We start from the raw sequence: 18,202 nt of genomic DNA, 5'->3' as shown, positions 1-18,202 counted from the left end.
CAGCCTTCTCATATCCTCCTCGATCCGAAGGTTGACGATCGATCTTCTAAGGTCATTTCTTTCTTATGTTTGAGATCTGTTTTTGTACTCCTTCCACGAGGAAGGGAGTTTCTCAATGATGGAAGCAACCTGGAAACCTTTGCAGATTTTATAACCTTCCTGCAAAATCTCATGAATGATTATTTGCAGCTCCTCCACTTGAAAAACAATAGATTTCCCATCTTCCATCTTGAATTCCAGAAACTTTCCTACAAGAAACTTCTTAGAACCTGCATCTTCAGTAGCATACTTCTTATCAAGTAAATTCCACAATTATGTAGCAGTCGTACACACAGCATAAACATCATACAAATCATGAGAAAGACAATCAAGTATATAATTTCGACATAAATAATCCTTCTTTTCCCATCTCTCCACACTACCAGAACGACCAGGTTCATCTTCATTTTCATTTGAAATGGGTTTCTCAATCGAAATCCATTCAACCAGTTTCAGAGTAGTCAGATAAAACATTCAACCAGTTTCAGAGTAGTCAGATAAAACCTTTCATCTGCCAGCGCTTTAAATTTAAGCACTAAAGTTTTCTGGAGCTCCCACCTCCCGAGAGCCCCCAAACCATGGAGGCCTTGTGTGCGCGCGAGCACCTCCTTATATCTCTTTACACTATCCCTCCATAAGGGCACAACCAATATAAACTTAAGAGTCTTAAGTTTAGTAACCAATGTGGGACTAAAGCCCCCCACATTAGAGTGTAATAGATACAAAAGGTCATGGGTTCAAACCCATGAGGACACAAATCCATTCACATTTCCAACAGTATTCACCTCTAACGCACTAAAACATTGTTTGGCTTTAGGAGTGGGAGTTGGCAGAAAATTTGCACGGGGTATTAGAATATCAAACGAGGCAAGTGTTGATTTCTTACCCCCTATTTGATATCATACCTTTTGTCGTTTATGAATCACTCGTAACTGATGTGTTCAGATTCTAACTGAATGTATTCTAAAGTACGAACAAGTGCATGTTCCAACTTTTTACGTAGCTTAAGAGAGAATGCCAAGATAGTGTTATTCCAAATGTTGGTTTCAGCAGCGTGAATCTGATCCACCAATCAACTTTAGAAAGAAGTTAACTAATGGTATATATCTGTTTCAGTACAGCTTTACTATTTTCCATAACCTCAATCATCTTACTTCTATACAAGCTAGGGATGCATTTTGGTTATACGCGAATGAGACCTGTGGAGCTCAGATCTGTTGTCTGGTTAAAAAACATAAAACTGAAATCAAGGTCCATCAATGTGAACTAAGAACTTTTCCAGAGACCAGAAAACACGAATAGTGTTTGCATCACCCTATTCTTTTCTGTTTTCCCTGAGCAGATCAAAATACTAAAACTGGGGTGGTACACTCTGGTGGTATTGTATTCACATCCATGCTGTTAAAGAGTATTCTGACTTGATATATTTAGTTATATATGAGCAAGTACTGAATGTGCAAGTACTGGTATTAATGTTGTATTACTATTTACTAGCAGCTATATTTGTAATGAAATATATATCTTTTCAAGCTTATCATAAGTAGGAGAAAGTCTAGTCCTAGCACCGGGGATTTGATCTGGTGAAATGACTTGTAATGACGGAAGTTGCATATCCCATGCATATGTAGTCTGGTTGCTTATTAATCCAATTGTGTTAGCTCCTTGCAGAGTGTACTCCTTTTCTTTCCTGTTTTTCTAAATATCAATCCTGCACGTACACGTAGTCTGGTTGCATGTATACGGAGTTTAAACTGCTTGGAATGGGCGGTCAGTTGTCATCATTAAGTGCACTAGTATTCTCATTAGATATATTGAAATCTCAGTTATTCAGAGAACATCCAAACAGAATTTTCCGCTATGTCGTTTAAGAAAAATTAATGCTAATTTACATGGTAATCCTCGTGAGATTCCATAGCATTTTATACAACAACCACATACTGTTCCAGTGCCTCATTCTAATAATTTGATATGCATAGGTCTTTATAATGACCCGAGTGGACGAAGAGAGAGATTAACTTGTAAGGACAAAAGAATGTGGCTGTTGATTGAAGTTATTGTTATCAGTTTCTATGAAAAATAGTATCTTTTTGAAAGATCTATTCTAATTATCTGGTATACATAGGTTACAGGTCTTTATAATGACTCGAGTGGACGAAGAGAGAGATCAACTTATAAGGACAAAAGAATGTGGCTGGTCTTTATAATGACTCGAGTGGACGAAGAGAGAGAGATCAACTTATAAGGACAAAAGAATGTGGCTGTTGATTGAAGTCAGTGTTATCAATTTCTATGTATCTTTTTGACAGAGCTATATATATATGTATGATCTTGTGACAGTGAATGGCTTAAATTCTTCTGTTCTAAGCTGATTTTTATATTAAGTAGCTAATCCTTGTGGCTTATGAGATCATTAATGTGTGGAAAACTGAAAATTTATCGTGAATTCTCAACTCTTGATGTAAGGGCTGTTGGTGCATTATTTTTATAACCTAAATCACATTGACACGGATATGTGTTAGTGTCCAATACGGGACGGGATCTTTATGAAAAGGACACGGCTAATTAAAATAAAAATTATTTCTATTTTTTTAGTTAGTCAACTAATTCTTGAGATCAAGACCTTATAGAGCACTTCCTTGCAAATGAATAACTATGGAAGTGGCGGATCATAGAGTTATATATAACTATGTTAATAGAGTATTTTCTTGATCTTTTAGAATATAGAGGAAATCCTAGTTTGAAAATGTATGCATGATGTGTCCGTGTGTCTGTGCATCCGACACAGTCTATTTGAAGAATATAAAGTGTCCATGTAACATAGTTTATAACTTGATTGTTTTCGTATTCTAAATTCAAGGTGTGGGCAATCTCACTTTGCATTTCCCAGACAAATTTTGGTGCTGACACAACTCAGATGCTATACATTGGCTTGAAGGGTGAAGCAACCCAGGTATTTCGATGGATCAAGCTATTTCGTTATTTAGAAATTTCAATGTACTGAAGTAATTGTTCTTGTGACATTCTTGTGCTTGCAATTAACAGTTGAAGAGGGATGTTGTTGTAACAATTGTTTATGAAGTTACGCCCAATCCATCTGACCACAAGTAAGTTTTGTTTGCACGCATGCCTAGTAGCTCAGTAATTGTTTTCTTTGCACCTTGATTTCTTGAACTACTTGTCTATGCTCCTTGATTCTCGAATTACTAATCACATCTATAATACTGTACATACTATTGATATATAATTTATCCTTTTAATTTATTTACACTTGTGTCAAATCGTACCAACTTGCCTCTGAGCTGGAACAGTACTAGTTCTTGACTCCTGTTGAGGGGTATCATAATTCTTGGCGGTCGCACCTCTTGAGATTAGAAAAACTCTATTACCACTTAATTAATTGTCTAGAAAAATCTTCAAACTATAAGGACTCGTATCCTAATTATTTTAACAAATTTCCACTACCGCACCTCCAAACAACTATAGTGAGAATACAATCAACAAAAAAAATAGTATGAAAAAAAGACTAATAAAAAAGATTCATATACCTATAAACCAACGTTTTTTTTATTTCTATTTTTGTGATTACAAAATTATCATTTATCATTTATTTTGAGTCCAAAACCATTAAAGAGTGACAAATGTGTTAATGAGACTAAAACAAATAGCCAAGGCCTAAATACCAACCGGTCAGTTTGTATAATTCTAATCACCCATAACAAACTCGTAATCTTTTGAGTATATGCTGTTTTGGGAGAGTTTGAACGTCTTCAACCAAAAAAATCTTCAAGATATGCCTACACAAATAACCTACAAATTCATACAATTGGCAGTTACACTGTGCACTCATTGCAGAAGGCCCAAACAGGACGGTGCGCGCTACCTGATCGTATTCTTCCATCCACACTTTTTAGACACATTATGTTCCATGCTCATCAACTTTCCTATGGCGGTAAGAAAAACCTTGATATAACTGCTCTTGAAACTTACAAAAGATACTTCTTGTATAAACTTCAGCTGCCTCCTTCTCAATTTTAACGTTAAATCTTAAAACTGGCCTTGCATAAATGGTGGCATAATCTTCCTTGTTTTCTTCCTCCCGCCTATCCAAGACAGCTAATTCATATTGTTTAACAAACTTTGAAAGAGCCATACCTTCTGTCAGGTATTTATCAAAGTAAGAGTTGATGCTTTCTAGATAATTGCAATTATGGTGTGCAATACCTTATACCTCCCCTGAGTTTGCAACTCATGTGTTTGGTGGAGGAGGAAAAGTGTAAGGTATTTTTGAGAGTTTAATGCAGGTAATGGTCTGCCTAACCCTAAACTTTGTTAAAAAAAATAAGAGTTGATGCTTTCACTCCGTTAGGTCGTGTACATACCTGCAAATTTATAATTAGACCACAAAAAAATTATTCAAAGCAAAGTGATGTAACTACCATTGAGATAACCAGCACGAGAAAAAAAAAACAAAAGACAGATACAAGAAATGATATACCTGTTGAAAATAGGTCACGTCTATAAGCTAATGCCCACTTTTCTCGTTTTCCAAATAAATTTTCTAGCCACTTATTCTCTTTTAGATTATACTTTTCAAGCATTACCTCCCAATTATGTTCAAACTCTGCAATAGTCTCGTAACCACATAAACACTTACAGAAATCCCTAAACAGATTTTCTTTTGAGACAAACTCATGAGCCAAATGTTTTCTTGCGCTTCTAGTTATATATATGTCACAAACAATATCTATGATGAGTACCAGGTAAAACTTTCTCAATAGCCCCTCCAATGGCTGAATCTTGATCAGTGATGATAACTTTCAGTTCTTTTCCATCCATTGATGCCATCAAAATTTTCATTACTCACATAAAAGACTGTCCCATCTCAAAATACAGCAAGGCACCACCAAGTAATACTGTTTGAAAATGATGATTTATACCAACAATAGGAGCAAATGGCATACCGAACTTATTTATTCCATACGTAAGATCAAAACAAAGAACATCTCCAAAATAATAGTAATCCATCCTCGACTTAGCATTTGTTCAAAAAAAAATTTGTCATACGCCCTTCTAAGTCAATTTGTATCGAACAACAAAAAGCAGGATTGTCCATTTGTTGTTGCTGAAGATGATCAAGCACATCTTGTGCATCGCCATTGGCAAGGTCCCTTTGGCATTTTGTACTCAAATAATTACTCAAGTCTTTCTTAGTAAATCCCATATTCTGAATCCCACCGGCTTCGCTAGCCATAAAACTAGCCATCAAACTTCCTCTAATTCCTACTGAGTCCATGGTATCCATGATAATCTGTTGGCTCGGGTCAATCTGTCTCTGCAATCGAAGCAGGTGCTTTTTACTTAGAGTGACAATATTATGGTTATGATTTTCAACAACTTTAGACACGATCCATTTTTCTTCATTTTTTTTTTGCGAACAATCATCATTGCCTTACAACCTGTCCTCGTATCAGCTTTGTACCGCTTTCTCTCTTCAAATTGCTTGGCTCGAGAATCTCACATCCCCTCAAAAGAACAGCAAAATGTCCGACCATTAATTTCTCTGGTTACTCTTGATCTATTCACGGTGTTCTTTCGAACACTAAAACCAATATGACCAGCGTAATTATTGTAAAACACATATGCTTCTTCGAGGGAATCAAACTTCATTCCTTCACATGGAGAATATATATTCACGTCTTTTTCAATTTCATAAACTCTATCACCAATAACACCACCATGAGATTCATCATCTTCACATACATCACCCCATTCAATTTGTTCAGTTTCAGTCATATTGTCTTCACATGCATCACCCCATTCAACTTGTTCATTTTCAGTCATATTGTCTTCACATGCATCACCCTATTCAACTTGTTCATTTTCAGTCATATCGTCTTCACTTGCAGATGATAAAACTACATGAATTAATTGCAAAAAAAAAAAAAATCAAAACTTGTAGCTAAATAATAAATTCAAAGCACAAAAGCATCTTTTATAATTTAGGATGAGAGAGACAAACTATTTAAATAGTTAAATTGATACTAAAATTACATCAATTAAACTATCATTAGACAGAGATGAGGAGATTTGGTCGGAAACTATCGTTAGACAGAGAGATAGAGAAAAGAGGGGTGTGCTGTTTAGAGCGCCTATTTTGGTTGAGTGTTTTGGCTTTCATTTTTATTACTGTTCGCGCCCATTCACTCGCGAGATATTAGTTTTTCTTTAGTGCCACGTTGTCATGATCCCAAACCAATCAGGTGCGACTTCGTAAAAAAATTATGTTATGCGCCATGTGTTGTAGTCACGCCCATTTTTGTTATTAACCTGACATAGAAAAGTTTAAAACGAGGGGCATTTAAGACAGTAAACATCAATCTGATTATCTTGTAAAAAGGGAAAGATACATGAAAGAGAGAGAGTAGGAACAGGCATAATCATGATGTCTTCATTTCGCAAGGCACAACTGCACAAGGCCTGCACCTGCACATTTTCAACGAAACCAAATTTTTGGCATTCTCTCTTCCCTAAACACTCAGCCACTAATCTTTCTCATTTACTAAACTAATAATTATTCACAACTTAAACATGATTAAAAATCGAATTCTCATTGTTAGGTTACGACCTCATTTTTCCATTCAGAAAATTGGGTATAGGTACACAGACGCAAATTTCTTATGTTCAGAGGAAATAGCAAACTTTTTTGTTTTTCCTCCATAAAAAACTGAATTTGACATCCGTCTCAAATTTGAGGCTGACTTTTACAATTTTGACCTCTTTTATTAGTCCCAACTAAAGAAGCCAACTACCAACAAAAAAAAAACTACGAACTAAATCAGTTACCAAAAGAGTAGTGGGTTAATCAAAATAACTAAAATTCATCCAAAATCTACAAATTTCCAATTAAAAGTGAGATGAATTTCTAGAGAGACCAAAACAATGTGGAAAACATCAACTTCAAAAACGGAAAAAATGTATGTTGATTACAACTAATTTCAATACGAAATTTAACAATTTAAAATGCATCTCTGATAATTTTGAATATCATGTTTAAGCTTTGTTTGATGTAATTCAAATTGTGAAATTGTGAAAGGACAAATGGGTTTTTTTTATAAGACAATTGTATTATTTGATTGCAGTACATCTTGGAGCAATACACACGCACCCTTGCCTGATGAGTGGCCTCGATTGACACACACACCTACGACTTAGCACATTAGATTTTTCATTATTATTTATTTGTGGAAGAAATTGGCAGTTACAAATGAAAGGGTAAAAAGGAAAAATAAGAAGTTTTAAAAACAGTTAATACACCCAAAAAGTGACATGTTGTTAAAATTGGAGTAGAATCAAAAGATAATATTGGTCTTTCTCTAGACAAAAAAGACACTAAAGAAAGTGTCTAGAGCCCAATTTCTAGTTTTTCCATTAGTCTTATTCCCATGAGCTTGTTGAAAGAGCATGCCCAATTCTAAATACGCTCGTCCTTTTATTAGCCTCATCAAGTTACGATACTTAGATTAATTTAATTATATTTAAGTATCCAACCACCATTTTCAGAACATATACTACCAAAATTAACAATCTAATACAAATGCAATGAATTCACAATTTCACATAATGAAAGAAATTGCTGTTAGAAATTTTAGACTTCAAAATAATACATTAAGAAGATACATAACTTTTTATGATTAAAAAAGTGAACATTGAAGCAATGCATATCAATTTTTTTTAGTGGGTAAGCTCGTTCGATTGTATTAAAAGGAAAAAAAAAATAACATAAAAATGGTGAGTACATTGTGACAAGTTCCCATCTCACTCAGAATCAACACTAGGTATATACAAAGATTCAGTGCATCTTTGAGTGAAACAGAACTCAGCCAATTGTCTCTCTAGATATCCACAAGATTGCCACTACCAATAGCCCATTGAGTTCTTGGTCTGACTTCTCGCATTGCTTCTTTGATGCCCTGCCATATAGAAGTTGGCCTATAGTAGCCTATCACATCACCATTTCTTGTAAGATATTTGTTTTGCGTAAAGATTGCAAAATCATCTTTCCTTTCTAGAAACCTCCAAGCTAACTTCATGAGCATTGCTCGATTAACTTCTCCAAGTTTTCTAATACCGAGCCCTTCTTCTCTGTAAGGTTTGCATATCTTGTCCCACGCAACAGTTACTCCCTTTTTTTATAGATTGGTCACCACTCCATATGAAATTTCTCATCACTTTTTTGGCATCTTTAATCACACTCTGAGGCCACTTGTAAATCGACATATTGTATATAGGCATGCTACTAATCGATCACAGATTTGATCAGTGTATATCTGCCTTGAAGTGAAAGCATGCGTCCTTTCCAACTAGACAACTTGAGTTTAATTTTTTCATTGACTAAACTTGCATCTCTTGTGACTCTGCCTTGGATGAGTGGGACGCCTAAATATTTTTTTGGGAGAGTGCTCACCGATATGCGCAACTTTTGAATTGCTCTTGCCCTCCTATCTTGTGTAAAACTCCCTAGAAAAAGTTTACACTTGTCTCTGTTCATAGTCTGGCCTGAGGTTTTCTCACATCTAGAAAGTAATAACTTTGAAATTACTTTAAGATACATGAGATTTCCATTGCTGAAGATAATAATGTCGTCCGCAAAAAGCAAGTGACTTGGAGCTGGTATATCCTTGACAAAGAGCATTGGTTTTATCTTGTTCCTGAGCATCAAATCGTACCATTAAATATATATTCCCAAAATGAATTTATAATACTATAATGTATCTAATTAATTTCCCTATTCATATATTAGTTAGTAAAACTCCAAAAAAATTCTTCTTTCCCCTATGTTTGATCATGAATATCTCATTTGTATGTGTCTTCAACTCGAATAAAATGATATAAACTGGTACATACACTTTTGTGGGGTTTAGTCTAATTAACCTTTTCCGTAACTGCTAGTTTATGCTTTTGTGGGGTTTATAATACAGAATATCAGAATCACGTAAAACGATTAGAGACGAGCCCGTACAAGCTAGTTTATGCTTTATATAAGTAGAGTGAAGAGAGAGTAGAAGAGAAAGGGTGAAGTATTGAAGCAAAGAGTGAAGAGAAAGTAGAAGAGAAAGGGTGAAGTACTGAAGCAGAGAGTGAAAAGAGATGGCAGATAGTAGTGAAGAGGAGGTGGAGAGGAGAAAGGAAAATGAAAAAGAGAGAAAGGGCGGACAAAGAGAAGTCATCATATATGATACAGAGAGAGAGTGGAAAAGAGGAGGAGGAGGAGGAGAGTGAAAAAGAGGAGGAGGAGGAGAAGAGTGAAGAAGAAGAAGTGGAGAGTGAGAATGAAGAAGAAGAAGAGGTGGCTGAAGAAGAAGACAAAGATTTTGATGAGAGATACAATGATCTCAATCATCATGCATTGATAGGTAAATTTTCTCACTGATTTCTATTTTTATTTCTTTTCCTAAACTTAATTATTTCTATTTGTGGCAGCTAGAAAAACCCTGACTCAACCAAAGGAGAGCGAAGAAGCTGCCAAAACTGCGCGGGAAGAAGAAAGTGCGATCCGCGCAACAAGGGATGCGTATGAGTCTGATGAGGAAGATGGAGCTGATGGAGATGAAGATGAAGTCTGAGTCAGCTTGATAGACAAGGAATATAATCATAGATGGATATAGGGGTACGTGCGGGTGCAGTCGCACCCTCTGAGATTAGAAAAACTCCACTAGCACATAACTAATTGCCTTGAAAAATCTTCAAACTATAAGGACTCACACCCCCAATTTTTTAGCAAACTTCCATTACCACACCCTCAAAATTTTCACAACTATAGTAATAATATAATCAATAAAAAAAATAGTATGAAAAAAAAAACTAATAAAAAACATTCTAATAAACCAATGTTTTTTGGGGAATTTTGAGTTAACCCCCCACAGATGAGTAGCGGTTTGACTAAACCCCCCATTTTTAAAATCATTTGAGTTTGCCCCCCACTCCGTCAATTTTGTGTGTAACAGACGTTGGTATTTTAGCTATTGACCATTTTACCCTTATGAAATATTGCCACCCACATTAACACGTTAAACCTAGCTTTGCGAAAACCCCCCAAACGTTGCCATTATTTAATTCTTGCACTCTCTCTCTCGTATTTTACATAATACCCATTTTGCCCTTATGTTGGGTTTCCCGCCACATTAAAACGTAATACCCATTTGGGAAAACCACCCAAATATTGCCCTAATCTAACTCTCTCTCTCTCTCTATTCTCTCTCTCTCTCTCTCTCTCTCTCTCTCTTGATTCTCTCGATCTCTGTATGTGGAGATTGTTGGTAAGTCTCTCTTGATTCTCTCGATCTCTGTATGTGGAGATTACATTTTTGTTTCATTTTTTGTACTCACAGTCTTTCTCTCTCTCTCTCTCTCTCTGTTATGTGTTTCTACCCTTTTGTTTTAGGGTTTAGGTTGATTACTTGTAAGGGGAATTCTCATTTTGTTGTATGTTGTAGTTTCAGAGAAAATGGCTGCTTTAAGGTATCGAGTTCTTAAATTGCATATTAATGGTGAATGGAGAGAAGCTACTAGGGATGGTGTTAGGCGTAATGTGTATATGGGTGGGCATGAACTAAATACAGAGTTAATTGATGGCGAGAAGGCAAACATGGCAGAATTAGTTGAGTGGATCACAAAAAAAGTTGACTGCAACTGTAATCCTATATTGGAGATTAATTGGAATGAACGAGGAAATCTAAGGCAACTAGTTTCTGATGATGATTTGAAGTATATGTGGGTTTATGCAAAAGCCGATAGAAGTGGATATACTAATTTGTATGTGAAAATTACTGAGGTTGAGGAATTGTCGAGTAGTAGTGCTGATGAGGAAGAAGTAAGTGACGATGAGGAAGAAGTAAGTGATGATGATGTTGTAAATGTAGGAGGGAAACACTATAAGAAGGGGATTGAATTTGATCTCGATGAGTGGCCAACTGTGGAAGAAGTTAATAGGATTGTGGACTTAACAAGTGGTTCATGTAAGGGTAGAAAACTTTTAGAGTACAATATTGATGGTAGTGGGTCCATTTGAGACTTTAAGTGGTGAATCATTTGGAGGGGACCATTTGGGTGAGGTGGAAACCCAAACTAGTTGGTCTACTGAAGGAAGACCAGAAAGCTAAAGTCGCAGCGCACTCTAAACAGAGTCAAAAGAAAAGTAAGGCAAACTATACTTCCCAAGCCTCTTCTTCTCAAGTTGCAGGTACATCTTCATTTATTGGGTTTACTTTTGAGCTTATTTTTCATTTATTCTTCTTACATATCTCATTACCCCTTATTCATTAGATGAAGTTGTTGATGACTACTTCAACTTGGATTTTCTAAACTTTGGAGTGGATGACCATGTTCTTTAATCGCTTAATGTGACCACCGATAATGGTATATTAATTAGATTGGTTTTAATTTCATATGTAACCTTTTTCTATTACAGTGTCTAATTACATTGGTTTTAATTTCATATGTAGATGAAACCCAAACTGGTGGAGCACATACAGAAGGGGGTAGATTAAATGTGGATCAAATTGATGCGTAAGAGGCTTACCATAGTGAGTTCTCATCGAAGAATAGAATACATACGATCACAAAGAGAGAGTGATAGTGAAGAAAAAGCAGTTGGTTGAAGAAAACTTGAGAGGAAATGATAATGTTGTAGATGAAAGGGATGTTGGTAGGATAAATGAGGTCTTGGAGAAAACATACAACATACCAACTGATGAAGGAGTGGTTGGGGTTCCACAATCTTTGAAGTTGGAGGTTGGGCAGTGCTGGAAGGATAGGTATGAGTGTAGGGATTATGTCAGACTTTATGCTATTAGTAATAAGTTTGTTGCTGAATACACAAGAAATGATAGTAATAAGATTGAATGGAAATGCAAGGTCGATGGTCCCCCGGATGATTTATGTGAGGGTGTTACCAAATAAACATACAATGAAGTGTAGGAAGTTGGTGAACACACATACATGTGAGTCCGATAGGGAAGACAAGAATCCAATGGCAAATCAGCCGGATAGCAACCTTGGACTTGAGAAAGAAATGAGGCTTCATTATAGGGTATACACACCTAATGATGTTATGGTGGAAATGATGGATAAGTATCAGGTTAGGATTAAGTATTGGCAAGCTTGGCATGCAAAGAACATGGCAATGGAGAAGATCCATGGTTGTTATGATACTTCTTATGCAAAATTACCTGAGTTGTGTAGGCAGCTTTTGCAAGCTAACCCAGGAAGTGTTGCAAAGCACTCTAGACATGAAAATTTCCATACTTTTACGACTGTGTGTATTGCATTCAAGGCTAGTCTAGATGGTTTTGTGCAAGGCTGTAGGCCTATGATAGGACTCGATGGTTGTTTCTTGAAGGGGAAGCATGGAGGTGTCTGCCTATCTATTATTGCATTGGATGGTAACAATGGATTGTTCCCTGTTGCTTTTTATTTGTGTATTGCTGAAAATACAGAGACATGGACTGATTTTCTAGAGAAGATGGCACCACACTTAAATAGGCACCCTCAGAAGTTGACTATTATCTCTGACAAGCAGAAAGGACTGTGTTCTGCAGTTACAACTGTTTTCCCTGGTTGTAACCAGAGGTATTGTTTCAGACACATGGTCAAGAACATGAAAACTAAGTACGAGGGAGTTGAGCTTGAAGCCCGGAGTCTTTGCCAAAACATATTCGTGAGTCGAGTTTACAAAACCGATGGATGAGATGAGCCGGAAAAGCTTGACAAAGGGAGCAAAAGACTATCCGATGGGTGAAGACCTGGTTGTGGGCAAGATCATACTTTGATGAAGTGTGTAAGTCCGATCATTTGTCTAACAACTTTTGAAAGCATGGAATAGTCATATATTGATGGCTAGGGGACAAACCCATTGTCAAAATGATTTCACAAGTGATGATCTTGCAAATGAAGTTATTATATGACAGAAAAGAAATGTGAGCTATGGAATGATAATGATTTAGTGCCAAGGGTTAAGGATATTATTATTGACCTTAGCAGCAAAATTGGAAATTTGAATGTGAGTGGTTCAGCAATTGAAGGCACATTTTTAGTGACTAATGTCTTTACTGGAAAATGGTGGAATGTGGACTTAAAGAGACACACATGTGATTGTCATGAATGGCAAGTCACTGGCATTCCTTGCCTTCATGTTTGTAAATTTGTCATTAAACCAAGGAGGCAACAATGGATTGAGTAAGATCATTGAATTTCTCTTTCTGTGAATCATTTCTGTCTTTCTGTGAATCCTTTCTGTCCTGTCTTTCTGTCTTTTTGTTAAAGGGAATTTTGACTTAACCCCCCAAAGTTTGGTAGCGTTTTGACTAAACCCCCCAAAGTTTGGTAGCGTTTTGACTAAACCCCCCAAAGTTGGATAGCGTTTTGACTAAACCCCCCATTTTAAAAATCATTTATGTCCTGTCTTTCTATGAATCATTTTTGTGAATAATTTCTGCTATACTGTGGAATCATTTATGTCTTTTTTGTGAATCATTTATGTCTGTCTTTCTGTGAAGGGGTCATTTCTATCTTCTTCTTTCTGTGAGTCATTTATGTGAATCATTTATGTCTTTCTGTGAATCATTATACCTCCATTTGTGTTGTTTTAGGTATTGTAGCCCTTATTTCTCTGCAAAGAACTTACAAAAAGAGCTTGTCTTTGGTCACATTGTACCTTACTTGCATGAAGATAAATGGCCTATTGTAAGTATAGTTGCACTCCATTTCATGTTTGGTATTATAGTTGTAGTATGTTATCTGATAGTAGTGTGTTTGTAACAGCCTACTCAAGAAGAGTATATCTATCCACCAATCAGACAAAGACAGCCTGGCAGGCCAAAGGGGTGAATAAGAAGAGGTGCAGATGAATCTAACGGGCAGTAAGGTGTTCAAGGTGCCAAGTTTATGGGCATAATGCCGAGGTTGTCAAGGAGGTCGGTGGGAGATAATGTCAATCACGAGAAGCCAACGCCATTGCACATTTCTTTGCCGAGAGAATTTCATAGAGGAAGAGGAAGGCCCGGGGAGACCAAGAACAAGGCCACTCCCAAACCCCTTTCTTCTCGGACCAATCAATGCACAAGATGGGAGTCAAGTTCTTTGAAGGTGATTTGCCGCCAAAGAGGTAGAGGCAGGGTGGTAGGGTAGGGGTACAAGTGGTGAGGATGAGAGCCAACCGCCTACAAGTGAATATGGGAGTCAAGTTGTTGAAGGTGATTTTCCAGCCAAAGAGGTAGAGGCAGGCAGGTGTTAGAGGTAGGGGTAGGGGTACAAGTAGTGAGGATGAGAGCCAAGTGACGCAAGTGAAGATGGGAGTCAACCACCCTGCAAGTGGGAGAGGAAGTAGAGGTGGTAGAAGCGAGGAGTAGGGGTAGGGGAGAAATGCTCTGAGATGGGAGCCAAGAGGGACCGCAAGTGAGGATGGGGTGGAAGGAAGAGGCGGGGGGAGGTGCTAGGGGTAGGAGGAGGGGGGGAAATGTTTCTAATCAAGATCATCCATCTGAACTTTTATTTGGAAGTTCACAAGGTCCACAACCTAGCCAGTCTAAACCTATTCAAACTCAAGAAAATGTTGCTCCATTGAGGCCAGCCCTGAACATACCTGCAATGCCACCAATGCCACCTCCAAGAAAGAGGTCCAGGAAGGGTACAACATCCTCTCAAGCTTCTTCACAAAGCGAGTCTTGACTACATTAATGCTATGTTTTTATGGGGTTTTGTAAGTGTTGTGTTATGGATTTGTTGTAAAGACGAGGTTAAGTTAAGTGTTATGTGTAAGACTTCAATGATTTCTTTGTAAGACTTAATGATTTGTGTAAAATGTACTTGATTTGTTGTGTCAGACCTGAGTCAAGTGCTATGTAAAATGTACTTGATTTGTTATTCTATTAAGTGTTAGAGAAGTGTTATGTATGCTTAAGTGTTGTGTTATGGATTTGTTGTAAGACTTCTTAAGTGCTGTGTTTTGATCATTTTAAGGCATGTTTGCTGTTATGCATTTTTTATCATATTAACATGTCAGACTTAAATGTAGACTTGAACACTATGTCAGAATTAAATATAGACTTGAATATATCCATTACATTAAAATGCTAATTTCCTCACAAGTTCAGTTACATCGCATTAATAATCGCCTTCAATATTCATCTTAATAACACCATCAATACACAACTTAAGTTTCCCTCCTCTTTAGACTTCTCTTTGTTCTTCACTTCACTCCTTTCCACTTCCACTTCCACACCTTCCCCTTTTGCTTTAGTTGGTACATCTATCCATTTGTAACCGTTGCATCTTGGTGCACTATTACATCCGAGGAATCTCAATCCTTTAGTGTGTTCTTGCCCACTCCAAATAACCCTCATAGTATCCGGACATCCTAAAACACAGGGGATAATCAAGCCAACGACAATCAACCTTCCAAAGGTGCCTCGCATCCCCACAAACAAAACAAGACCCATAGTTGATTGCTTTTGATGATGACATTGCAATCTGAAACGTAACAAAACAAATTAAGGTTGAGGTTTAATATTAGTTAGTGTAGACCCCCCAAACGTCAATATGTTATTTGCATAAACCCCCCAATGTTTAAGTAAACAGTCAACGAAGAAGAAGCAGAAGAAGAAGAAGGTCAGGAAGAAGATTAAGTGTAATAATAGAACCTGAGATGGTTGATTTGTGTTGCTAACCTCGTAAGTGCCACCGCCCATAAAAATGAGATGAGATTTGTGTTGATTGCAGACTAAAGGGTCGAGCCGTCGAGGAGGTGATGAGATTTATATAAAACTCAACGGCTATTTCATAAGGGCAAAATGGGTATTATGTAAAATACGAGAGAGAGAGAGTGCAAGAATTAAATAATGGCAACGTTTGGGGGGTTTTCGCAAAGCTAGGTTTAACGTGTTAATGTGGGTGGCAATATTTCATAAGGGTAAAATGGTCAATAGCTAAAATACCAACGTCTGTTACACACAAAATTGACGGAGTGGGGGGCAAACTCAAATGATTTTAAAAATGGGGGGTTTAGTCAAACCGCTACTCATCTGTGGGGGGTTAACTCAAAATTCCCTATGTTTTTTTTACTTCTCTTTTTGCCCTTACAAAAGTATCATTTATTATTTATTTTGAATCCAAAACCATTAAAGAAAGACAAATGTGTCTTTGAATGTTTGATGTGTTAATGAGACTAAAACAAATAGCCAAATGCCAACTGGTTAGTTTGTATAATTCTAATCACCCATAACAAACCTGTAAGCTTTCTCTCCTTTCTTTCACTCTCAATTCTTAAAGAAGGTCAGACCTCAATCCAAAAAAAAACAAAAAACAAAAAACAAATTTAGAAAGGACTTGCAGCGGAGCTTGTTGCACGTTTGTCTTAATTATTTGTAAAACTTGTTATCATTAATTATCAATAAAATTTCCATTTAAAAAAAAACAAAAAAACAAAAACAAAAATAAGATAAATTTTTACTTTCGATGTTAATATTTTATAGTTTTTTTAGGAGTGGAGTGTGCACATAATCTCGCACCCCCTGCCTTAGAATCCTAGTTCCGTCCCTGTTCTCAGAGCTATGCCTGTTAAGTTTTAGCAGAAAACATTCTTCATTAGAGTCTTCTGTACGTTGAAACAAGCTCAATGCGTTGGTTGTTTCGTTAGCTCTTATGACAAAGTTTATCTTTACACATAATTTACAAACTCTAGACATCTCATTTTGCAACTTTTTTGTCAATTTTTATTATTTGAAGCTGGTGGTGGCCTTTCACATGTGGAGTAAGGAATTTGCAGAATTTGTTCTTATTCTAGTTCTTCGACTGGCCATCTTTCTATGGTATGATGTAACTCGAATTCTAAATGTTTAACATGGATAATACTCCTAGTTAGAGCATCTCCAATGGGGCTCTATCTAGGACCATTAGGATTTTACAACTCCAATTGTAAATTATTGTATAGTCCATAAATATCTATTTTCTATTGTTTTCAGTGGAGAAGTGTAAAAAAGTTCAATTTTAAACTGTCATCCCTCTTTAAGCGGGACAACAGTGTGAGTTTAAAATTTTCAAATTATGATTTTAGAAATAGATAGAGACGATACTCAAAGTGACGTCCGAATATTTCTTTTGTTTAAACGTGTGTTCAAGTGTCTCACGGGCTATTTATCAACTGATAGCGAGATTGGAAATTCTCCAGCCCCTCTATCAACTAATAGTCTATTACCTACGGTTTAGCACCCCATTAGATAGAGTTTTTTGACACTTGGAGTGTAAACTTTCCGCTCTATATAGTTTACACGCTCCATTGGAGATGCTCTAATGTAAAGTTAGTTGTCAATATTACATTCTGACTCCTGGAGTCCTGGTCCATGTACCTTGTTTAGAGTGTTTTCATTATAACGCAAAAATTCAACCGCTCTCTCTAAAGTATTAGTACTTTCGATTATTTAGTGTGAATTCATCCACTACAGTTTGTTATATAAAAGCTTAAATCTTACATTCGAAGTTATTCCGTCAGTATGGCACTGAATCTTTGTCAGTCCATCACTTCGGTTACTTGTTTCTAATGCATGTCCAGTAAATGCAAAAAGGAAAAAAAAGAAAGGAGCACTTAAGAGATGCTAAATTATTTTCAAATGATTTTATTTGATACATATGCTCCCTAAAGAACTGAAGTTTGTGTGTTCTCCTTTCCACTTGGTCCATAGAACTATAGAAGTGTATAGCAGGTGATTGTTGTGAGATTGTCCAAATGGTAACGAATGGAATTACAGCAGGCCTGAAAAGTTGAAAGTGAAACACTTGATTAGAGAATGTTACCGACCACACTGCCTGTAGACGCACAGGAAACACTTTTTGCTCCGTTGAAAGCTGCCTTTACTATTCGTCATGCCTTTTCATAATTCATTGTTGTCATTGAAAAGGAGTCTAACTTCTATTACCTAATACCACTACTGGTAGAGGGTATCCTCAACCCCAACTCCCACTGAATTAGAATTTCAAACTACCTACTAATGATACAGATCATATTGAATAATCTAACCGAGTGTTCCAGTGTATATAGAGACAGCGTTAAAAAATGGTTCAAAGCACAAATACTAGAAAACGATTGATTAAGTCCAGCCACTAGTGCCGGCAC

At 36.6% G+C, this 18,202-nt stretch overlaps 1 protein-coding gene across 1 annotated transcript; it reads left to right on the top strand.

Moving 5' to 3' along the window:
- The first annotated feature begins 12,004 nt into the window (after positions 1-12,004).
- On the top strand, positions 12,005-13,276 carry LOC147511788 (uncharacterized). Its single transcript, XM_086598559.1, has 2 exons — positions 12,005-12,666; positions 12,991-13,276. The coding sequence occupies exons 1-2, from the start codon at positions 12,005-12,007 to the stop codon at positions 13,274-13,276; spliced, it is 948 nt and encodes a 315-aa protein (XP_086454685.1).
- The last annotated feature ends 4,926 nt before the right edge of the window (positions 13,277-18,202 follow it).

The sequence above is a fragment of the Coptis chinensis genome, chromosome 3 (assembly GCF_015680905.1).
Source record: "Coptis chinensis isolate HL-2020 chromosome 3, ASM1568090v1, whole genome shotgun sequence".
Taxonomy (NCBI): domain Eukaryota; kingdom Viridiplantae; phylum Streptophyta; class Magnoliopsida; order Ranunculales; family Ranunculaceae; genus Coptis; species Coptis chinensis.
Note: the sequence above shows the minus strand (reverse complement) of the source record. Positions and strands in the feature narration are given on the sequence as shown.

Excerpts from the sequence above, each read along its gene's own strand:
- LOC147511788 (XM_086598559.1), top strand. The coding sequence starts at position 12,005 with ATGAAGTGTAGGAAGTTGGTGAACACACATACATGTGAGTCCGATAGG. Across the intron at positions 12,667-12,990 it reads TTCCCTGGTTGTAACCAGAG|TTATTATATGACAGAAAAGA; the intron begins GTATTGTTTCAG and ends TTGCAAATGAAG.